Genomic DNA, 25,392 nt, shown 5'->3' on the forward strand with positions numbered 1-25,392 from the left:
AATATCTAAGTATGCTATCTGTCATTATCTTTGTACAATGAGTATTCACATACACAGTTTCGGATTCGCTTCGATTACAGGTTTGCGATCGAGAAAGGAAGCACAGTTTTCAAAGTCGGCTCCTTTTGCTACAATACGATACGTTTTCCTCCGTCATTTCATCCGTCCTGGGAAAAACAAATAATAAAAAAACAACAACCTAAAAACATCTTGATCCAACAAAAATTTCAGTCTGAATTTAAACCACCGACAAAAACGACCCCCCCCCCCCCCCCCAAAAAAAAGCACCGGCGTTGTTGGAGGTGAAGTGAGGATAAACGGTGGAATTCTGGGAAGCGAGGGGATGCTGGGCGAGCCCGCTGAAAAGTTGCAAAGTTCGCATGTCACTTTGGAGCCAACTGGACCGTTTGATTGCATCTCGGCATACCAAATGAGACATAAAATGTATGCAGGTGAAGGATTAACGGCTTGAAGGCCGGCCAAAAACAAAAACGCAGCGTTTAGATTCGCCAAAACAATCTTAACATCTACCCACTTAATACTTTTCGGTATTAAAAGGTCTGTGCTGCATGCATGCATAAAATGTTGACATGAAATGTTATTTTATTATTTTAGCGCTGCGTCTTTAGTTCTATAATTGAAAACACATTGTTGCTGGAATCGCAGAGCAAAAAATTTGACACCTCGGTTCTGTTCTAAACTATTAATGACTGTGTGGCGTGTCATCCCGCCCCGCTGCAGCTGAGGTGGAACATGTCACCGTGGACTTGCACACACACGACGACACTTTCAATAAGTCACCAGAAAGTCAGTGGGTACTTTCTACTGAGTTAATCAAGCATAAAAAATAAAAATAAAAATCACTCCCCTGTAAAATATTTAGTTAGCATATCAAAATAAAACATCCTGTACAATTCAGATGAACGATTTCAAGGGTGCAACCAATTTACTTTTAATTTATCCCGCCAACACAATTTCAGTTTGTTCACTGAACTGTACAGGTCATTCATTTATTGTATTTTTTTTTTTTTAAGCACACAAACATTTTACAGGCGATAGTGGCTTTTTCAATCCACTGCTTGATGAAAGCTGAATGAGAGGTTGTTGGTTTGAGGGATTTCAGGCACCAGAATCCAAACAACTACTACTTAAAAGCTCTATAGAACTAGAGCTTCAAAAAGAAAAAGAAAAGAAAAAAATAGATTGCGTTACACAATAAATCATGTCACGAAAGCCGCCAGGAGTCGGGCGAGTTCATTTACAAAAATAATAATCAAGTTTTCTGTATTTTTTTTTTTTTAAAGATAAGGAGGCTTGCATATTTCTTGATGGGGGCTCCATATATTAAAGGTCTGCTGAAATAAGATTGCGGCAAGAATGATGCTGCAAATTAAGATTTGGTTAAAACTGATAAAATAGCTTATATACATTTGGTGGTTATCTTGTGCAATTATTTGATTGATTTCGGTCGAACAATCAGTGATGAGGAGGAGGAAAAAACGTGGGAGGAGCGCTTCGTCTATTCTTGTCCGAATCCTTCCGTTTCCTCGATGGCGAAGAGGAGTTTCTCTTTGAGCTGATCAAAGCTTTTGTAAGGGGGCAAGTCCAGACGGTTGAAGCTGCAGGTAGACGAGAAGGGACCCGACGTTAAGTAGATGTACAATAATGTTGAATCCATTCATGAGCCAGTGGAATCAATAAAGTTGAAGACCGCAAATGATTAATTATTCGCTACAAATGTATCTCTGTTCATGAATGTATGCTAGTGACAATTTTTTGGGGTATATAGTCTCTATATCACTAAGACTATGTTCAGACTAGTGATGCACCGAATTAAAAAAAATAATAATAATAATCAAGCCGAAAGAGGATGTTGTGGTGATGCAAGCAAAACAACTAAACAAAACCAAAAAACGCTGCAAGCAAGTGTCTGTTTCAATTCAACACCAACCGGCGGGCATGCAAACTACTGTACATTGACTATTAAGTGCAATTGCACCGCCAGAAAATGCTCAGTTGCTTACCCCGCGTTTGGTGTTTAGTGTACCAATCGCCAACATGTGTCTGATGTCTGTGGTGTGGACGCATTTCAATTTATATTGTGCTTTGGTAAAATGCCCATGCTAAATAGTTTATAATATTATAATTGTAATTAATTATAATAGATGCAATGAAAAAAAAAAAAAGGTAATATTTTTTCGGTTTTCGGCCAAGCATTCCTCATTTTCGGTTTTCGGTTTCAGCCAAAAATTTTCATTTCGGTACATCCCTAGTTCAGACTGCAAGCAAATGCGACCCGAATCAGATTTTCAGTACTTGCGACAGCGGCCTCTTGTGGCCGTTTTATAATCAGGAACTAGAACTCGGAAGAACAGAAAATTGCCATTGATTTGATGCAATTTTAAGGGAAAATTATTATTTTTTAATTATCTGTCATTGTTTTTCTTTGACATTGATATTGGTACTTTGTATCATTTTCTGTGACTACTTGTACTGGTATTGGCCTGAAGAAAAAAAAAAGTGGTATCAAACATCCACTACATATGAGGTTGTAATATACCCTCAACAACAAAAAATGACAAGAGCCTTGCACTCACCACGTGTGGCTCCTGGGAAGCCATGTTTCCTTACCAACCTTCTCAATGCAGAATTTCTGAGGCCCGTTACTTCCTGTAGTGAAAAACAAGGTCAAGCGTGCAAGGGGGCAGAAAAGTAATAACAGAACAAGATGTTTGAAGTCTTTGCGTGGCCCGGCTAACCCATGAGCTCAGCGAAGCCGCCCAGAGGAAGCCTGCAGGTTCCGGTGACGAACTGCATGAGGCGCAGACGCACTTCGTTGTCCACTTCTTTCACGAGCTGCAAGGGAGGAAGGAAGGGATGACATCATGACACATACCCAACATTTGTTCACATTCCCCAAGTTAGTGACTCCTGGAATTTGGGGGGGGGGGGGGGGGGTTTAAAGCCCATTCTAAATTAAAAAAACAAAAAACAAACAAAAAACAATACATTGTTTCAATTTGTACTCTAAGAAAAAGGAGTGCAACTCCGACTACTAAATTTTATTCACATGCTATCCATGTGATAAATAGAAGTACAGTAAAGCAATAGCTTTTTAGGGACTTTTTTGGGTGCCTGAAGAAGAGGTGTAGAAATACTTCTGGACAAACAAGCGAAGACATTTGCTTGAGGTGGAATGATATTGTGTATCCAGCTTAGGTTTTATAGCCCGCCATATATTTCGTATTAGAAAAATATGCTTCTCCGCATCTGGATGGCATATGTGGGAGTACTGGTATACACAACAGTACCTGCCAGAACCAGATGATTTGTTTACTGTTCCTGGTATAGTGGCGATACACTGTGTTCCTCTGCCAGTCCTGTAAGTCCACCTCTTGCATGCCACACAGCATGACCTGGACAACACACACATTGACAAAATTGTTGGTATCCCAGTTAATGAAAGGAAACCCCATAAAATGATCACAAAAATGACTTGAAACTGAGGTAAGGTAATAAATCAAAATTTACTGAAAATGAACCCACCAAAATCTGTTTTTGTTTTAATTTGATGGGCTACTGAATTGCCATTAAAAACTAACTAATGATGCCAGTCTCGAGATTTGCAGGCAACTAAATAGAGCAAACGACACACCACAGTCAGCAATCGTAATTCTGCTTACCTCCAACTCCTTTTCATCGAAATATTGGAGCCACTGCAGTGGAACCACCTCATTAAAACCATCCAAGAAAGCTTTGGTCTGACCTTCAACTCCACGGGAGAACCTCCACTCTGCCATTAAACTGCAAGCCACATTTAAATATGTCATGTATGCAAAATGATATCAAGAAGGTGCATTTCTGCTCAAAAAGCTGCCAGTGACAGAACCTGATGTACTCCTCCTTGTTCTCCTCAGTGACAAGGACGTTGGTGCCGTCGGGTTTGAGGTCATGGGATGTGATTTTGCCTAAGATCTCCATGTCCACTGAGAAATACATCTCCAGACCACACTCCTCAATGTTGTTGTCCCTAAGAAGACATTGTTGTATGTACAAATAAATAAAATACAGTAACAACTAACATGTAGAGTAATAGCACACTATCTTTGCTCCTGTGGTGACAAAATATTCACCTGATCCATATAAGTGAATTATAGAACTCTGGGTCGATGGACTCCAAATCTTTGAGGATGAGCTTCTTATTGAGCATACGTTTGTAGAAAGGCAGGGAGAAGCCTGTGTCGATGAACTTTCCATGAAAAAGTGCCTAAAGGACGAGAGACAAAATAGATTCAATAGAACAGACTGTGCCTGTATTAGCCTAAACGCTTAGCTTAATTGCATTCTGAGTGTCGCTTGTCTGTAGGTGCCCTGCAACCGACTATTGTTTTTGACAAATTCAGAGCATGGCTTGTCATTGCTACAATCTGGTCTAACCAGCCTGAACACATCTTGTTCTGTGTTAGCACTAGTTGACTGCGCAGTACAGTAGCATAATGTGGATTGCTTGCACATACTGGAATGAGTGGTCCATAAATACTCTTCACAACGAGAGATTTAAGACCCTTCTGTCAACAGACCGCTAAAATGAGTGATGTGCAAAGCCAATGGCAATGACGTGATCAGTACTCCCCAGTAAAACAAATACATAAATTCATAGCTGCTTAAATGATGGCACAGTAGAGACAGAAAAATAAAATATTCATTGGTTGTACTCCATATCCTCATTACAAAAAAGCAGACGAGTTCCGCATGAAAACTGGTGTCCATAAATCCTCTCGATATGAAGTTATTTTAAACTCTGGCTGCCATAAACAAATTCGATTTTTGTCTGCTGGCAATGTTTTTAGTTATTTACAAATGATTAGCAAAAAAAGATATACTTTTTATTTTTATTTGAATTGTACATTTCAAGGGGAATAATTTCAGTTTGATGTTTGTTAAATAAAGTGGACTATTTCCAACTTGCCACAAGCTTCAACACAAATATAATCAGCGTGCTTTCATGGAAAACTACACTAATGTGAGAACATTTACTGCTGTGAGGCTGAAATTCTGAAGATTGATTATCAAAAATAATTATGGATTTGATAAAAGATTAGTTGTCAATTAATCATTGCGCCTCTACATTACAGTAAAATGATACAAAACAAAAGTAAATATGTATACTATCAAAACACTTGTCAACTCTGTATTGTAAGCCATTAATATTGCAGTAAGAGGGATTCTGCGAGCATACCATTGCAATAAATCTGCCTATGAAGCAGAAATATGAGAGGTGGTCTGGGTTGATAGCAGAAGCTGGGTTGATCTGCAGGCAGTAGTTGCTCTTGCCAGCGTACTCAAACAGACAGTACATGGGGTTCAGCACCTCATGCGACAACAAGAAGAACCACTCCCTGATGAGAAAGAAAAGGACCAGACGGGAAATTAGGGAAGAGACACAAGTTTCAATAATGGAGCTGTGCATTTTCATGTACTACCGAGCTAAGCCTCCATAATCAAGACCCTCCTCGCCCCGGAAGATGACGTAAAGTCTCCGCCTCAGGTCGTAAGGTTTTAGAGCCATAATCTAAAACGCATACAGAAACAAAAACACACCATGAACAACTAGTAATGGTAATAGTCTGGGTATGTTATGACTGTGTATGCGCCGACGACAACACTGGAGAAGTACGTAGTACAACAATTCAATTACCTGCTGGAATGAGTCTTCAAACAACGTCTGTCTGGAGACGGTGATCTTCACATGGCTAGGGAGGGCATTCGACTGGGTACAAATAAAATAGGAACCGAAACCGCCATGAAGTTTTAAAAAGACCAGTTGAAAAATGAAGCACAAAAGAGACAAACCTGGCACAAGTAGCGAAAATGGGCTAGTTTCCACCGGAAGCTGCGCTCGTATGCAATTTGTGGACCTTTGGTGCTGAAAACACAAAAAGTCCAAAAGTGAAGCTGAGTAGCAGATTTGACTTTTTCAAAGACTAAAGGGACTGAACATGTGCCCAAGAGTTTCCTGGCTTTCCGTGTCTAGAGTCACTAAAAATGTATTCAGTGCAAATCACTGTCATGATGAACCTACAAATAAGATGTCGCTAACAAACATAGTCCATTAAACATTGACATTTTAGACTACAGTACATTTGCAACACATGCACAAGTAGTTTAATTAATTTTGTTATCGTACACAGAGGACTTTCCAGTGCGGGGGTCGCTAAATGTCGTCGTCCGGGTGTTATGATCTACGAAGTATCGAACACCTTCCCTTGTGTAGCGGATCTCCCAACCCTCAGGTAGAGGATCCTCATTCTGTAACCTGAAACACACACAAAAATGGTTTATACTTTATGTGTGAATCTATTAAATAATTTCAATTGCAATGTTTTGTTGTGCCTCTTAAGATGAACCAAACAATGTTTTAACAATTTGCTAATTGTAATTTCGTCACAGCTCACCCTTGGGTACGGGGGTCCTCCCACTGTGTTGTTTTTGTGTTGTGGTTGACGAAGTATACTCTGTCGTTGGAGTCCACACGCCTCTCTAGAGTGTTTAAAAAAAAAAAGAAAGAAGAAGAAGAAGAAGAAGTGAATAGTAACTTAAAAACAAGGGACACAAATGCATCTTGGTTTAGTAAACTGACACAAAAGATAAATGAAATAAATGTTACTGTTTCCTGTGACCTGTAAACGATAGCAATAACAGAGTGGAGAGAGAAGACTGCGACGGCAACAAATCACTGATATGAACTGCAAAATATTTTTAAGCTACATCTGTAACCATCAATAAAAGCCTCAACACATGCAATATGTCCAGCCTTTGAGTCAAACAGAATGTGAACTCACCCCAACCAGGAGGTAGCGGGCCGAGTGGATCGTTCTCAGCAGACATCATGGATGCCTAAAAACGAGGACCACCACTTTTAAACACTGAATCTCATGAAATAACATTTTTAAAAAAATGGCACAAAGTACAAAAAAAACCATTGAAGAAATAAATGTACTTTATGATGATGCTGTAAAGAAACCCATTGCTGGCACTTCTTAATACGTCCCTGCTTTGGCTGTCTTTTGATTAGTTTGCAAGATATCATTACAGGGATGAAAGAATTAGAAGTAGAAACTTTCCAAAAGCTAACCTGATAACGGCGAAAAGATTTGCTTTAACATTTCTTGAGTATATTTTGATTGGCTCAAGCAAGTAATGGGGTGCTAATATTCTTACAGAGTAGAGGTATCTCTGGTTAAACTGGTGCATAGCTCCCTGCAGCTGGCTGCGCTGACTCTGCCACTGCTCAAAATTCCGGACCGACTCCATTGTGGGACGCTGCCATGTGGTGGTGCGGGTATTATGGTCCACGTAATAGATCCTGCCCCGGTCATCGACGCGGCGCTCCCATCTAATAGACACACAAAAGGGGAAGAGAGTCATTTAAGAGATTTGTTTTCTATTGATTGAACCTTTTATGTCAAACATGCAGCACAAAAAACAAAAAAAAACGTGCCTTTATTAAGTTTTACTGACGCGTTTCATGCTGCCAACATAAATACCAATAGTCTTGTCACATCTGACCAAAGAAATTACAGACCACGTCACAGTGGACCAATGAGACTGCCCCAGTCAGCCCTCATACTGAATATTCATATCGGCCATGTGTGTAGTTCAGGGGTAAGCTTGGATGATAAAATATTTGACCTAAACTGGCCACATGTAAAGAGTGAAGCTTAAGAGCAAATATTGCTGAGGTTTGCCAGTGAATCCTGACAACGTGGAGCTGTGGCAAAAATCTATTCAACCTATAAGAGTTTGCCAACTGCCAAGGAAAATAAATGGCAAAATTATTGTTATATGCAAATGCACAGGAGTAACCTTGATGCTCATAATAACCATTATTCATGTCAAGTTGTCAACTTAAAAAAAAATGTGAATGTGAAGCCTGAGGCCACAAGAACTGGAATTTGAGGCAATTAAAGTACACGGGAAATTTTGAAATTATGATGAAGAGCAAAGAAATTCAAGCTCACCCTGGTGGTAGTGGCTGTGGTCTTTCCCAGGTAGTAGTTCTGGTGTTGTGGTCTACGTAATATGTTCTCCCATGTGGGTCTTTTCTCTGCTCCCACCTGTGAGACAATAATGTAATTAATGATAAAAGACCAGACTTGCCAAGTTTGGAAGAATTTTTCCTAAAAAGATTCTGAAAATAAAATAAATGGGATTATAATAATGTGACAATGGTATTTTTTTTATTTATTTTTTTACCCTGGTGGAAGAGGATCTGAGGTGCCAGCAGCTGCAGGGGCCTGCTGTCTGGGTTTGGGTCCATCTGCAGATGCTGCTGCAGCGCTGCTACTGCTTCCACTGTCAGCTGACATATTTGTTTCTCCCGGTGCTGGGGAGGTGGACACTGACGACAAGGCCTCGATGGCGGTGGCGCCCTGTGCTGTGGAAGTGCACGTGGATGAGGCGGCAGTCGCGGAGGCCTCAGCGGCAGTCGAGGTGGCTTCAGCGGCAACAGCGCCATCATTCGGCTTGGCAGCAGAAGACGAGGTTGAAGCCTGAGTAGGCGGCGGCTGAGATGTGCCATTTGGAGTCGTGTCGGAATCTGGCAGAAGGGCATCCGGAGTACAGTCCTCGTGGTTTTCTTCTTGAGGCAACACGTCACCTGTTGTATCAGATGACGACCCAATTTGTCAAAAACATTGAGGTTCCTATCATAATCTGCATTTTCTAATGCGATATGTCATTGGACAAACTCAAAAATGTATTTTTGCTTAAACAGATTGCCATTCTTCAATGGTTACACACTAAGGAATGCGTAACAAAGCTAAAATCCTATTTAAAATTTGAATTCACAAGAAATCAACTGTGGCTATTGCAAACTGTTAAGAAAATCTTATACTCACGAGTCCTACTCTCGGCATCACTGTCTGAGGGTTGGTGGCTTGGTGTGGAGTTGGGCGTGACGTCGCCATTGACGACGTGACCTAGGGCTGGGCTACAGGAACTGGAAGGCACCTGACTATTCAATCCATTAGAGGTTGAACAGGAAGCTGACCGCAGGCTTAAGTCTGTCCCATTGACTGTGCTACAAGTGGAAGCAAAATGACATTATCTGGTGAGGGCACTTATAAGCACCTTACACGTTTGTACCACAGATCATGAAAATCAATTGATATGAGAAAGACAGCTTTGACAAGATGGCAAGCTCTTTCATGAGCTTGCACCATTCTGTCACTACCAGCAATGCGCTCACAGCAAGACGGCACAAAACGTGCAATACCACTACCGGCTGAATTTGAACTTCTGCCATTTTAGAAGCATCACGTGTATGGGGTTGGGAATGTCAAATGTGAAAGATTTTATTGAAAAGCTTTTACCTGTTGGCAGCCCTTGAGGAAGAGGAAGAAGATTCTGCATTTTCATGGATGGCGTCACCATTCTGCTGGACTTCTGAAGAGGAGTGGAGGATGTTAACAGTAATTTGAAAGTAATACATTTGTGGCTGAAGTGTGCTGATGTGTTGACCCCAAAAAGATTTATGAGGGTTTTATCAGAACTGGAATAAACATGACATTAAAATGTGAGCTTATCTTGTTGGAAAGGATGCTTTCCCCCACTGGCCATGCCAAGAAACACTGGGATGCTTGTCACAATAAACGATATGTAATTATATCTTTATCAGACTATAATAAATGTGACAGTGTTTTTTTTTTTGCTTGCCCTTTCAGAAATATTTCACTACTGGGTCATGAAATCAGAATAGGCACCAAAAAGAAGCTGATCTTACTAGTTCCATTTTCTGTATTCCCATTGGTTAGTGGTGGCAGTTCCTCCTGATCACCGACAGTAAGCCCATCCAGGTAGACTGTCAGCTCCCCCGCAGGCACCAGGACGCCCTTGTGCTCCACACTCAGCTTCAGCACCTCCTTCACATTCTCCACTGTGGAGCAAACAACAAAATGAATGGGTTAAAAACAAAACAAGACAAGACGGAATAAACTCCTGTATGGTAAAAAAGAAGTGAACTTCTCATAGCGGTATTTGCTTCACATAACATGTTCAAGTGTTTGAAGGATTGTTTTTTTTTAATCTTACATTTGCTTTCATGCTGCTCCAAGGTTTCTATCAGGTCCAGTGAGGCTTTGCCCAGCAGAGCGTCGGCTTTCAGGGTGTGGTGACTCCATACTTTGAAGTCCACCTGGCTGTGCGGTGTTACATTCCTAACGGTTAAGAAACACGCCAGACGTATAGTTACACTTAAGCAGCAAACACCCCCCCCCCCAAGGGCTGAGTTATATAAGAAAAACACAAAGACTCCAAAAACGGTATGAGGGAGCAGAGACTGTAAATGTCTCTACAAACATTAAAAATAAAAAAATAAATCATGTGACATACTGTGTGGGAATATATGTAAATAAACAATATATGTTGCACATAAAATTGTAACACATATGTCTTATTAGTCACACGAGAAAATAAAAATGTGTTGTCTCTTACAGAGTAAGCCTTTCATCCCATTTCGGACTGGATGAGCTGTGAGACTTTGCTGTGCGACGCGACTCGCCCTCTGCTGTCACCTCCACGTAAATGGCAACTCCAAACAAGCTTTTCTTCCTCTTGATTTTGGCACAGGAAACTGAAGACACAGAAAATATTGAGTTTAGCAATTACACAGCACATTGTCCACGTTTTAAGCATCAGCCACTAGTATTAAAAAAAAAAAAATGCTGCAAATAAAATACTGTACTCCTGTAGTATTGGCAGTTTCAGGGTGAGCAGATAATGTTTTAAGATAAAAGGAATACAATGTCAGATATCAATTCACTACAGCTACATTTGGACATTCCAATTTACAAAGGGCACTGCTCGTTTTCCGAGAAATTGACTCGTCTTGACTGATCCAACTATTCTTGTGATTAGCCAAACGTCATCAAATAATATTTATCCAGTATTCTCACGTCCATCGTGTGATGTGTAATGCCAGCCAAGACATTGACACACCAATTATTCTTGTGACTTTCCACAATATTTTGGATCATTTCAACCCCATCAATCCCAATGTTACAAAATAAACCATCAACAGCCAGGCTTAGAGGAGAACAGTACATTGGAGCCACACGTCAGGAAAGAAGGGTGCAAATATACCCTTGGGTTTGGTGCCATCAAATCTTATGTAATGCCGTTTTTAATGCAACTTAAAACTAATATAATCTCGTACTACATATACCCTCATTTTATTAGGGCTGTCAGTTGATTACAATTTTTAATCAGAATTAATCAGATGATTTTCATAATTAACTCGTAATCAATTGCAAATTAATCGCACTATTCTAAATGTACAATATATTTTTCACGTTTTTCATACTCTCGTTAATTGACATAAAAGTGGACAAATATTGCTACCAAATACAAATGTGGTTGTATCTTCCAGTTCATTGATACAGTAATTTGATAGTTAACGGTTACGTTTAAAAGGAGTGTGAAACACTGGGTCATGGATTTGTGCTGAGGCAATTATCTGCCACTAGGTGGCATTAGTGTTACATGTTGGACGTTGGTGACAGGAACAGTACATTTTTATTTTCAAATGCAGGGAAAAATGGTACTCACAAGTCCCCACAAATACATATATTTTAGCACATTTATTATTGCTAAATTGAGTTATAATGACGTGTTTGCGCATTCAGTGAGTTTTAATGCTTTTTAATGACCCGCGGAAACCCTGATAGATACCGATAATCAGGCAGAATTGAGCATTTCCCCCTTTCGATTATAGTAAGCAAACGCCTATTTATTGGATGTCTGTAAAATATTATCCCGGCAGATTATCCAGTGGTGCTAATACAGTGGCATTAAGATAGTGTTTTCCTTCCAGACCTAAATAAAAAAAAAAACAGTAAGGGACAAAGGTTAAACCTGTTTAATATTTATAACCGCAAACCCTTATGTGTGTTGTCAGCAGCTAGTTTGGTTGAGTCAAGGACTCTGGTTGTTCCCTAATTGTTCTGTTTAATGTCACAATCACAAAGGCTCACACTATTACCGGACACAAATAGGGGAAACTGGTTGACTTGAGTGTAGTCTCCCAAGTCATTCACCACAATAAAAAAATATATCATTTTTTTCCACTGCAATGTATTATTGTTACCAAATAAGCTTACAGTTAAGCCTTGCTCCTTTAATTTCTCCAGCTACTATAAAACTTTCTTATTTGTGTGTTTCATCACTTGAGATTCAATATCTTATCATACTGCCTCTCACAGGTTATTCTTAGAACTACAGGAGGAGACAGCCGACTACATAGAATAAAGGTGAGTCAACTTTTACTAACCAGCCAGTATCTGCAGTGCAAGCAGATAAAATTGCCTTCAAAGGTTACTGAAAGTACCGGTGTCTATTTCATAACGTGATTTTTGAAACTGTTTTCACAGCGTATCCCGCCATATCTTCCTGAACAACAAGCAACTGTGTTTAGCAGAGTGAACGGTCCGACAGTTATTTGAACTTGAATGCATCATTTATTCGGATTCATGTTCATCGCTGTGAAATGTTGATTAGTGTTCGACTTGGGAGTAAACCAACACCGTAAAAGTCTTCGTCATTTGCATTCCAATGCCGCTGACATATTTGTACTCGACAGTCATGATAAATTTAGGCATTTGTGTTATCGCCACTAACTGAGTGTGCATTGTACTGTACATAATGTGGACTCACCAACTGCATGGAGCTGTGACGTTCCTCTGTAGTTATGGCTTGACTCTGCTCTGAGCGAGGCTGTGGCCATGTCCTCCACCACAGTGGGAAACCTTGAACCGACACACAGGTTTAGCATACTTTATAGAACTCGCACAATTACATCTTAAAATATATTGGAAATATTAGGAATTCGCTTTTTCTTTTATCTGCATTCACTTAAACCCAGGGTTGGGGAATCCAGGTCCAGAAAGTAAAAATCCTGTAACAGTTTGGCTTTAACCACAGGTGCTTCTATTCAACAGGTGGAGATGAGCTCTTTTACCTGCCAGTTGAGTCGAAGCACCTGAAGCTAAAGCCAATCTATACAGTAAAAATATCAAACTATTCTGCAAAGACAACATTCATTTACTGAAACAGTGGCGCCTTCAAAGTCGAACAAACAAACTGCGGTCACCGTAAAACATGTATTAAATGCACAGTAAGCAAAATGATCAAAAGTGTAATTGTCATACGATTATAAAAATATTCATCTTGTTTACGCAAACTAAATGAAAAATTATTCTCCTCTGGTTTTAAAATAGGAAAAAATATTTGTTGACAAACTCCTATTATTTCAAAATTCTGCTTGATCAAATACCAATACTGTTCTGAGCAGTGAGACAAGTTCCTACATCGCAATTTCCAGTTCTATTTCATAACACTTTTTGCTATTATTGGTACGAACCTATTCTTGCTTCAGAAAAAACAACAACACAAATAGAGGAAAAAAACTAACTAAATCGAATAAATTTATTGAGATGCTCACATTTTCCATGACAAAATGCAAGATGACTGTTCAACCAAAAGTTTTTGACTCTTGGAAGGTTCCACTGTAAAACACATTGGGGGATGTGGATATCAATAACATTTAATCAGGTCGGCATTGCAAATGAGAATCAGTACTTGATTGCTTTACCTGGATAAATACAATTTAACTAAATAAAATGTATTTGTCCTACATTCCTTAACCTCTATACTGTTGGGATAGGATACATTGATAAACTTACAGATCGCCTGTGTTACTCTATACTCCAGTTTAGCCCACTCCGTGTCCCATGGTCTGAAAGAAAAAAAAAAAAAGTATTTTAAATTACAACATCCAACGTAGAACAAAATGGCTCAAGTCTGCTCTGTGAATAATATATTTTTTTTTTTACGTATGCCTCACAGACTGGTACACCTACCTACGATGGACCGCTTTAGCTACTTGAGAGAAAATTCAAGCCCGTTGATATATATTTGTAATTTTGTATTATGTTAGCAAAATGTATTTTATATTATCCATCTTTATCGGTGTCGGACGCGTAAATAATCTATTTATTCCACTTTGGGGAAAAAATGAACTGTGAATACTTACCGGATGCACTGTACAATGAAGCTAGGGTGATTACTTATCAGCTTTTTTTCCCCTGCATGTTTAAGAATTTAAGTGGTAGAACAATGAGCCTGTACATTGTGTACAAGTCAGTGCATCATTAAAAAGCTGTAAATGACGGTTACGTAAACGTGTTGGACAGCTGATCAGCTGATAGTATATTTCCATGGGTTAGGCTTTCAGTTGCATTGCTAATTAAATGTGTCTTGCAGAATTTGAGGCAAATGGAATCATTTTACTTAACTACACCCAGTGAAGAAGAAGAAGAAGAAAAATATGATGACAGCTATTGGCGCTACAGACACATAGACATCTGCTGGGGCAACACCAGCAGACAGGATTATTCTAATTCTACCATAAATTTCTTACTATTAACTGCAACTTTTTCCCCCAGCAGATTTCCCTGATACTAGGAGGATCATATTCTCATCTAGTCTTAGCTCCTCTTTAACTCACCAAATTCACTTTTATTGTTATTGTTGGTCGTTACCTGCTGCTGAGCACAGATGATGTCACCTTTAGTCGACAACAAGTAGCAACATTAGTTTTTAAAAGGTATTCATTTTGTTCATGAAAAATAATTAAGTTGTCACATTAATTATAGACCAAATATTATCTTCTTACTGTTAAAAATGGCTGAATGAGCCAAGTATCCCTTTAAGTAAATTACAGAGCATAAGGTTTACAAAGTAAGAGGTTGTTAAATCTGTACTTGTATATCAGTCTTTTTTTAAATACACAAGTACTGTATCTTCATTTTTTTCTGAAGTAGAGTGTGCCACATCTCTATGTCAGTACCATTGCCATAAAATGGAATTAAAGCAAGACAAAACAAAAACAGGTTGTTTCAATCTAACCAACTGGATTGCTACTCAAACAGCATGTCTGCCCTTGTGTTCATTTGTTGTGTCATTACTCAGCTAGAAAAAAGGCCGATTTAAACCATCGGCCCCTCTTATTATCTGGTCTTGCTCAGAAACAGAATCCCAATGTTGGTTTTAGAAGTGTAACAGCTTGGTGAGATATCAAAACAATGACGTTAACATCACTTGCTATCTTTGGACAATCGACTGTCTTTGCTTGTGTTATCTCAAGTTTACCGCAAAAAAAAGCTCATTTTACAAGACGTGGTGTGGTTCACTGCGAATCTTAAACCAATGTTTGAACTACAACGGTCACATTTGTATCTGTCAGATGAGGCTTGCTAACGATATGATCATGTTCGGCAGCCAAAAGCTAAAGTCACCTAGCCTAGCTAGCCCGCTAACTGTCAGGTTAGCTACAAAGCTAGGTAGCGTTGCAAGAAAACACTTTCATTACGGTTCTATCCGTCTGAACGACTGCCCCACTCGGTTGTATCAAAACATATGTACCCGACTTACATACCGGCTAGCACACAAGGCTTCCAACATTACTCACAGAGCCGAGTCAGCTAGCCGGCTCTGATAGCAAACTTTAGCAGCATTTGCTAATCGTCCGCCATCGTAGACAACTGTTTTTAGGAGGTGTGAGAAATATTTGACCCAACGTCATTTAGTCATGACGATTCCATCGTGTGCTGTAGCGTTTGTCAATACCTTATCCGTTCGCCTCTCCTTTCCCACGGGCTGTGACGGCGTCAGTGGGTCGGTCAGTCCTGTTAAGGGTAAAGGCCTCCAATCTTGTACGGTTCTTTCGCCATCCCCGTACACAAACCACTAAGCAGGACGGGAGAGAGAGGAAAAAAAACCGCACACACACTCAGCGGCGACGGGCGCCCCCCCCCCCCCCCCCAAAAAAACAAAATTGCTGCGTAATAAAGGGACAGACGAAGAACTCGGAACCGGTACCTTTACGGTATGTTTATGCACGAGATTGCATAAACTCAAGGATTTCCCCCGTGCTCGTCATAAGTGAACCGTGTGCTTGTTGTGTGTGCGGGGTGTTAAGAGTGCATAACCCAAACAACCTTGCAACTATTTATCATTGTAAACATTGGCATTTTGAGCTTTTATTCCTTACCTATGCTATCCAGCCTGAATAAATGCACTCCTTATTATGATGCTCTTTGTCTCAGGCAAAACTGCACTAGTGGACTTCTTGTTTTACTTACGGGTAGCTCAGGGGTCAGCAACCTGTAGAGTCAAAAAAAAGAAAAGAAAAGAAGAAGCCATTTTAGACCAAATAAATAACAAAATATCTGGAGCCGCAAAACCTTTGAACATTGTGTTGAACGAAACAGTGTGTTATTGTTAGTCTAATGTACTGAGGGTCCGAGATCCAATTAGAGCTGCACCATACCAGATAATATGCAGCATACAATAATTTGATATTCTTTTCCGTCAACCTCCCGTCTACCGTTTTGGGATTATTTATTTATTTTACAATTTTTAAGACATATTTTGGCCTACATTTTTTGACTTTTCTGCCTTTCTGTCAAATTTCTGACATTTTTTAGTTTTCTTCTTTCTTCTTCCATTTGTGGACATTTTATGGCTAATTTTTTTCAGCTTTTTTTTTTTGCTATAAATTTTCTGATATGTTTGGCAATTTTGTACACATTTAGTGGTAATTTTTGAGATTTCTTCTTTTGTTTTTGGACATTTTATAGTTACTTTTTAAACGTTTTCTTTTCTGACTTTTTTGGTTGGCAATTTTTGGATACATTATATGGTAATTTTCGGGATTTCTTTCTTTTGTTTTTGGACATTTCATAGTTACTCTTTGAATGTTTTCTTTTCTGTCTTCTTTTTTTTCCAATTCCAAAAACATTTATGGTAAGTTTCTGCTTTTCTCCTTTGTTTTTTGTGTGTGGACATTTTATGGTTAGCTTTGAACATTTTCTTCTGTTTAAAACAACAAACAAAACAACAACAACAACAATTGTGTACATAATATGGTCACTTCACTGAAGTCACTTTTTTTCTACTACTACTGACTAGAGTTATCTTACTAGGACTAAGCAATAGAATGACAAGGGCGTACTAGTAAAAAACAAAACAAAATACTGTGTCTCCCTTGTAATGTCCCCCCCACCACTATTACTGTCACTCGTCCCACTAGTATGCAGTTAAGCCTTACTAGTTAACTACTGTGCTGCATTAGTAAAGTTGCATCTGTGCGCTACTAGTACTACGAGTAAAGTTCTAAATGTTAACTAGTAGAGTTTTACAATGTTACGAGTCATCTTCAGTTGTCAACTACTACCGTTTTTCTTTCACTAGTAATATGTTGACACCCTACTAGTTCTCCAGATTGTGTGACCTTAACCTGAACACAAAAGATATTGAATAAACACTCAAACGTCTTCATGGAATGCCTGCCTAATAAGGGGACAGAAGAGTATGTTTATGCACCATGCACTAGACTGCATAAACTAATGGATTTTTCCCGTGCTCACGACAAGTAAACAGTGTGTGTGCGTGCGTGCACGTGTCAGTGCACTACCCAGACCCACTTGCAGCTACTTGTCAGTGTAAACATCAAAGCATATGGGTACATTTTGTTTCCCCAGTTTTCGATTTGTGAATACAACCACAATCATTGGATAAATATTTTCAGGTTTTCCAAAATGCTGTTTCTGTTATTGAGCTATGAAAGAGAAAATAAATCTGGAGGTCATCAGTATATGAGTGATAGAAGAAAAGCTGGCATCGCTAAAAGGAAGCAGTTTCAGTTGACTTGAAAAAAGTAGCACGAATAGCCATTCCAAATGTGAATGTTTGGTTGTGCAAGAATTTGAATGATCACCTTCCTGGAACCGTGTACGGATCCTTTCAAAAACGCGACTGTTCATTATTATTTTTGTATTATTTGGAGATGGTGGCAGGTGAAATGTACGACACCTCGCCAAAAGATTTGTTTTCGCACTTAAACTCGCACCTCCAAAACATTCGCCTGTGTTTATGGTGTCAAGTATTTGACACTCAGTATATTCGTGTCACATATGTTTATGTTTCCAGAGATCCACATATGGGAATAACCACATATGTTTAGCTTCAGACATATTTGGATGATGAGTTTTTCAGATTTTGCGTATGTAAATCCCAAGAAGATGCAACCGTCATAAGCGATATGTTTATAAAATGTAGAGGGCGTAGAAAATTAAGATCCATTAGAGTGTTAAATGTGGACCCAATTCTTGATATGCAATGAAAATAAATGCCATAAAACTGACTTGAGGTGGAATATCTGTTGCTAGGCAACAAAAAATAAATAAATCAAGATGGGCTCATTAATTGGTCCTGCCAAAAATAATTTTTCATTTATTTGGAGTCAGGGCCTAAAGAAATATTGAAACAATAGAAGCATGCAATTTAGCAAATGACCAAGTACATTAAGTATAACTTCACGGTAAAATGTTTATATATTGTGAGCTGCCTGATGACCTCAGCCGTGATTATGATTCATGAGTGGGTTCACATACTGTCAAGTTTTCAGACAACCTCGCATGAAAGGCGAGGGACTGAATAATAAATGACCTCGTTTCTCATGATCTGCACAAAATCTGCTTGATACATTGGGGTCACGTCTTGGTATTGCGTGACTTGGCTGAAATCATTGTTATGCAAAAGAATGCATACTATTTTATTGTGTATTTTGCTTTCTGTAGCACTAAAAAAAGAGGACCAGCCTCAACAACGGATGTTTAGAGAAGAAAGAAGAAAAGTACTTGGGGAATGAACTCTGTTGTAAATAGCGATTCCACTAGATGGCGACAAAGCTATACTTTTATTGCCGTAGCGCGAGCACAACACAGCAAATGTTTTAAGTGCATAAAAGCGGATAGTTTCCCCCAAAAAATATGCAAATTCACATGTGCTGAATAACAAATATGAGGCGGGTCACTGTATACATTTTGGATTGTTTTGTTCAGTTCATCCTTCCATCCATTTTCTATTTTGCTTTTCCACCCCGAACCTTAAAAGCGGCAGGCACGCTAACCACCTGCCTGGCAAGTTATTAGTTTCTGCTCAGTTCAATTCACTTCAAGAAAAATGTTAAATTAGTTTGGCGCGCATGATTATGTATTCTGCCAGCTTGTTTCGTGTTCCTTTCTAAAATGTTTTGTTCCTTGGTTGCCTTCATGTGTTTCCCACCTGTTCTTTGTTATTCTGCTTGTTGTAATGCATTTTCTCTCCATCACCTGTCAAATACAGTAAATCTTTTCCAGTTGTTGCCACGAGTGATATTCACGGGTGACACCATTGCAGAATGTTATCCAATTTCACTTAATTTGTCCCAAAAATGTATGAATATAATATACCTTGCTTTAATCCTGTGCATCCACCTGTTGCCATACATACAACAGATGAAGTCATGGCTTCCGTCAAGTATAAGCGAAGTGCGCATCTCGACTGCACGTTGCATTATGGGTAGCGGCGTGGTGCATTGTGGGTAGGCTAAACTACCATACGGTCATTGAAAATAAATTGGAATTTCAACCGCTGGAAAGTTGCTGTTTTTTTTATTTAATGTATTTTAAACATGCATAGCATGTGGTTTACTGACTTCGGGGGTTGACTCACCACTCACTCTAATCTCCGCCATTCAAATGACGGTTAGTTGGTAGCCTCGCTTTTTTTCTTTGTTTTTTTCTTCACGCATGCGCAAACGTAACGCGCAATTCGCTTATATTGTATCAACTTATTGTTCAATTAAACAGACCCAAATTTCACGCTGGTTTCGGCCCGATGCCAGAAATACATTTCATTACATTTTGTTCTACAACAACAGAGAGAGAAAAAAACCACAATATAGTACCTTTTTTTCATAGCTGTATTTAAATCGCTTACATAACCATACAATCTCAGCAGTTTCATTCATAGACGCTACGGAAAGTACAGCATTTTTGGGTGTCCTAGTACTTTGTAAGCCCCCTGTAGTCTGCAATATAATACTGTGCATGTGTGTGTGTATACATACACAAACATAAAAGCTGCAGTGACAGTGTATTCGCGGTGTCACAAACTGATAATACATTTAAGACTGATAGAAAGGAAACAATCAAATTACATAATGAATCTGAAAACACTAAGGTAGCAGACTGATATCTACATTAGCAAGATAGCATACAAACAGTTGTCCACTTAAATGCTGCATTGGAAATTATATTTTATCTGGCCCCCCCTCAGTCAAAGGCCTTTTAGAATCGCCATTACTTTTCTCCCCTTTATGGCGCCGCTGTATACAATATCGGAAAATAATCAATTTTAACAAAAGCACGCAAACACACACACAAATACTGATGATAGTATTGAAAATCCATCGAATGCTGTGCAAACTTTTGACTTTCAAAAAAGGTTATGTAAAGTCCTCCATCGAATCAACTCCAAGTTGTGTCTGCATATGTCCGATTTTGGTCAATCTATATACAGCATGCATACATTATTTTATGTATTTTTACAGTGCGTATTTATCCTTCTGCAGAAGCAGATGGCTTTGAAGAAGTGGCAGTGGCACGCGGAACACGGCTCACAGCAGCCCTGATGGGGCAGACAGCTTTGTCCCAGCTGGGAACATGCGGTGGAAGCAGGTTTCGGTGCCGCCTTGGTTGGGGATTCCTTCAAAGCAGGAATGCTTTTAGGCCTCTGAAAAGAAAAAGAAAAAACAAACATTGGTGAAAAGTAGGCATAAACAATTATCTTTTAGAAAGTCAAAAATAGGATCTCTCCGTATAGCACGGGTGTCAAACTTAAGGCCCTGGGGCCAAATTTGGCCCACCACATCATTTTACGAGGCCCACTACAGTGCGGTTTTCCTTTTTATGAGCTTATATTTTGTTTTCAAACCTTTAAAAAAATTAATTGAACAACAACAGGATTTGACTTTTGCATTTTAAAAGTATTTATCTGTCATTTAGAGTCAAGTCATCTTTATTTATATAATTTATTTATATTATACTATATTCTACTAATATAGATTTTTCTAAATATGAACAAGATGGACGTCAACCGGCAACAACGAATGGATAACAATGAAAATAAAATAATGGTGATAATATAATAATAACAATAATCCATCCATCCATTTCCTGAACCGCTTATAACGATAATAATAATAATAATAATAATAATAATAATGAATCCCAACTTGCCATCATGAGAAGCTTCTGCTGTTCATACTGCTCTCTTCTTGCAAACAGTGTTCTATATCTGTTTGGGATGTTGCCTAGTGAGAGAAAACACAACATGGTTAATCGATCTAATCCTTGGATATGCTGTATCTAGAAATACACTTTCATCAAAATGCAATTTTTACCCTACGGGCATGTGAATTTATGAGCACAACATATATATATATATATATATATATATACAGGTTAATTATGCAACATGCGTCATCCCCTTTAATTAAGAGCATTGCATTGTTCAGCCTGCCACTAAACATTGCTGGCGAGAAGGGATGAACACTTCACTTCAGTCAATTCCTTCTGCGGTCACTAGAGGGCCTCGTTGGGATTACAGTATAAACGCTCGCTCCCTTGGAAGGGTCGAACAGACACAAAAGGTTCACTCTAACGACCATGTCAGTCAAAACAAGAGCAACCAGATGGTGCAGACCTGCGCCAGTGCAAAACTGTTAACATTTGCGGCAGGTGTGTTCAGACACGAATCACTGGCCACGTCCATGTGCGCGCGCGCGCGCGCGCACGTGTTTGTATTACCGATTTCCAGAAAACTTTGTGGGAATAAACCAAAGCACACGGTGAAAGCATTCAAACTCAACATGGGCAGGCTGGATTCGAACCCTCATCCTCACAACTGTGAATTAAACAATACACCAATTGCAATCTAATAAAATATCTTCATAGGAATAATTAAAATCACCTTTCGGAATGGAAGTTGGCAAAATAAGCCTCATTTTAATCCATACCAGCTGTACGGCGCCCTGCTTTATAACCTTCCATTAAAAATCATCACTGAAAAGCTCCAGTGCAACGTTTATTGCGGAAGGCTGCATTAGTTTAATGATGGCGAATCCAATAAAATTGTTGCGTTAACGCCAAACCACACGCATGCAAGTCCGTTTGTACCCATAAAATGCTAAAGAAACGTACAACAGTCTGACATTGGACAGGTCATCCAAAGCAAATGTGAAAATCTGCGCTACAGCCAACATGAAGCCTATATGGATGGACGATAATCCTTTGCCGTGTCAGGTAAAGATTTTACACATGTGCAAATAATCACAAGTGCATTGACGTGCAGGCATGCATAATGAACTCCTCTGCAATCAGTTACGTTGCTGGAGCAGAAAAACGGTTCTGGAATGAAAATGCATACAGATCCACTAATCTTTGTGCCCAAGCAACTCAACAGGAGAAATCATGAAATCTGTCCTGTACAGTGATTACATTAGATTTCCCTTGTTAAAGATTATTTTATATAAAAGCAAAATGCAGATATTATTAAGGAGTAGACTTTAAACCGATCTGAATGGCTGGATCGGGCGATATTTTGCATGTTATGCAAAATTGGTGATTGGCTAAAATGGCTTAACTCATTCACTGCCATAAATCCCCGCCCCCCCCAAATTTTTTTTTTAGAGGAAACAGGCAATTAATTTTTTTATTGTAATTAATCGTATGGCTTCACTAGTTAACTCACGATTAATTTAAAAATGTTATATCTGTTCTAAATGTACAATGAAAAAAAAAATCTAGGTTTTTCATACTCTTGTTAACAAAAGTGATTTTTTTTTTTTTAACTAATAGAAATAAGTTCAAAATAATTTTCGACGTTTATAGCCGTCAATGGCAGCGAATGAATTAAAAAATAAAAGAAGAAAAGATTATAAAAAATTTGGGGCGTAAATTAATCACATGACTTTACTAGTTAACTCACGATTAATCACAAATTGACAGTGAATGAGTTCATTTGCATGATGGATCAATGCCTTTGATCAGCTTCGCGAAATAAGACATTATATCGCCGCTGCTACGTGAAAAACACTTACACGTACGTTTTTGGGATGTCTGCATTCAGTTTCATCCCCAAAACATAAAAAAAAAAAAGTTAAAAATTACAAGGTGGTTCAAACGTACAAATATGAGATTTGGTTCCATGAATAAAATGCTCACAAATAGTGAAGACCCACGTATAATTGATGCCAATCGAAATGTATGGGGAGAAAATATGTAAAAAAGGCCGATATGTTTTTTTTTAAATATAACATATCGTCACTGCAATGTGAAAAACATTTATGTACACTACCCCCACCCCTTGTTTTTCTTATTTATAGATTTTTACGTTTTTGGGACGTCAGCATTCAGTTTCATCCCCAAAACATAAAAAATTAAATAAAAATAAAAACGACACAAGTGTCTTTCACATAGCAGCAACGATATGTTTAACAGCCTTTTTCTAAAAAAAAATAAAAACATCTTTTTCCCTCCATACATTTAAACCGGCCTCAATTGTTGGGTTTTCACAATTTGTGAGCATTTTATTCATGTAACCAAATCTCATATTTCTACGTTTGAACTATTAACTATACCTTTAACACTTTTGTTACTTAATATTTCAGCTACTTTTATCGTCTAATTGATTTCAGCTGCTTATCCAGCTACATCACCAAAAATATGAGAATGTGCTCTCAGTATGATGCAGTGCAGTTGCCTGCCTTTGCAAGTCAAAACCACAATCGTAAACACATTGTAAAATTGACTTTTATACCGCATGTTATTTTGGTTTCAATGTAAATTCGATCTTGTTTTCATTAGTGGCTTCTCCAGATCATTAGTGGGTTAACTTTCCTGTCCGACACCCATTATTGTTTTACAAAATAACTTCAAGGGCCACATTAAAGATAAATGTTATATTTCAAGAGAAATGATGGGTTACATCGTTTTGAGGCTTTTAATAACAACTCCTCCGAGGTTTTGATTCTAGAATTGCAGGGTGACCAGTTAACTCATTCACTGCCATTGACGGCTATAGACGTCAAAAATTCATTTGAACTATTTCTTTTTTTTTTCATTTGAACTATTTCTATTTGCTTAACATTTTTCCCCCCACTTTTGTTAACAAGAGCATGAAAAGCTAGAAAAAAAGATTTAGAGCAGATATAAAATTTGTGATTAATCGTGAGTTAACTATTGAAGTCATGCGATTAATTACAATAAAAAAAATGTAATAATAATAATTAATTAATAATCTTTCCTTGTCTAGGTTTTCATACTCTCGATAACAAAAGTGGGGAAAAAATGTTAAACTAATAGAAATAGTTCAAATGAATTTTTGATGTTTATAGGCGTTAGTCAATGGCAGTGAATGAGTTAAATGTTTTTTAAGGCCATATTTGGCTGCTTAAGAAAACACAATATTTAATTCTCAGCTACACTTCATTTACTTGTATTAATAACACTTCACTCTATCAAATCAAACAAAACTAAACATCCGGCTTGTGGCGCCGTCTCACCTGCCCTCCTGGAGATCTTTGTGAAATCGTTGCTGCCGCTTTGGAGATCGTTGCTGGTGAGAAATCCTCCGCTGACAAAGGCCAGATGAAGAACACATAAACACAACACTGACAGCTTCATCCTGACTGCAACCAGCTTCCTTGGCTTTGTTGTCACAAGGTACCACTTGAGAGGATTAAAATAAATAAATAAAATAAAAGCCAAAAAAGGGTATCCTGGCCTGCTTGCCAGAGGTTCAGTCTCGCTTTGTCTGTGTGTCTCCCTGCACTCGGACTTATTTAAGAAGCAGGCAAACGCATGCAGTGTACCCGCCCCCCTTTTGTCTTCACGCCTCTTAGCCGCTTTAGTATCATCGACCTATTAGATTTTCCGTTTTGACCCTCCAATACTTTCAACTTTTAACTCTGCACATGACAAAAATTGTTGGTTGGTTGAAAGAAAACTCCCCCAAGGTCAATAAATCATTTGAAATTGACGACATTAAAAAGATTGAAAATAATGACGTTCCAGTGACAATAGCTGCATGATAACAAACTGACGAGACAGCTGATACAAATGACCTCCAAAGAGTAATTAAAGGTGAACTCCAAGTTCAATGCACGGCAGTGTTAGATTGCACTATCATATTTTCTGCCAAAGTCGAAATCATGGGAGATGACCAACTGGGACAGCACGGTTGAAAGCAAGTAATTAAAAACGAGTTAAGACCGGAATTTTCTGCAGTGCGTATTTCCAAGCCCCAAAGCTTTGGGGAAATTTGGACAAATGAGACTTTTTTTGGCAAGACGCATCAAGTCTACGCCAAAACGAAGCAAATCAAGGAAAGAACATTGTCCTTCCTGTGAAACATGGAGGAGGCTCGGTTCTGTCCGGGGGCTGCTTT

General features: G+C 38.7%; 2 protein-coding genes across 3 annotated transcripts; both read right to left on the reverse strand.

Moving 5' to 3' along the window:
* Positions 1–258: 258 nt before the first annotated feature.
* On the reverse strand, positions 259–15,870 carry wwp1 (WW domain containing E3 ubiquitin protein ligase 1). 2 transcript variants are annotated; one of them, XM_086065821.1, is made up of 25 exons: positions 15,685–15,870; positions 13,740–13,792; positions 12,712–12,803; positions 10,495–10,633; positions 10,093–10,217; positions 9,785–9,937; positions 9,375–9,444; positions 8,901–9,082; positions 8,257–8,659; positions 8,022–8,117; positions 7,222–7,396; positions 6,843–6,897; positions 6,456–6,540; positions 6,188–6,316; positions 5,854–5,926; positions 5,699–5,770; positions 5,484–5,572; positions 5,240–5,399; positions 4,134–4,267; positions 3,890–4,030; positions 3,684–3,804; positions 3,312–3,416; positions 2,760–2,856; positions 2,598–2,670; positions 259–1,619 (listed from the first exon to the last, which is right to left on the reverse strand). In XM_086065821.1, the coding sequence occupies exons 3-25, from the start codon at positions 12,779–12,781 to the stop codon at positions 1,520–1,522; spliced, it is 2,847 nt and encodes a 948-aa protein (XP_085921947.1). In that variant the 5' UTR covers positions 12,782–12,803; positions 13,740–13,792; positions 15,685–15,870; the 3' UTR covers positions 259–1,519. The 2 variants fall into 2 exon arrangements, with proteins under 2 accessions (XP_085921947.1, XP_085921946.1); XM_086065820.1 differs by having other exon boundaries at positions 9,375–9,447.
* A 3,976-nt stretch (positions 15,871–19,846) lies between these two features.
* On the reverse strand, positions 19,847–24,766 carry LOC147155738 (uncharacterized). Its single transcript, XM_086066307.1, has 3 exons — positions 24,509–24,766; positions 21,183–21,256; positions 19,847–20,676 (listed from the first exon to the last, which is right to left on the reverse strand). Exons 1-3 carry the CDS (start codon positions 24,627–24,629, stop codon positions 20,479–20,481), a joined length of 393 nt encoding a protein of 130 aa, XP_085922433.1. The 5' UTR covers positions 24,630–24,766; the 3' UTR covers positions 19,847–20,478.
* Between the last annotated feature and the right edge of the window lie 626 nt (positions 24,767–25,392).

Source organism: Leptonotus elevatus, chromosome 21, assembly GCF_054856555.1.
Source record: "Leptonotus elevatus isolate MCC_2025b chromosome 21, RoL_Lele_1.0, whole genome shotgun sequence".
NCBI classification, from domain to species: domain Eukaryota; kingdom Metazoa; phylum Chordata; class Actinopteri; order Syngnathiformes; family Syngnathidae; genus Leptonotus; species Leptonotus elevatus.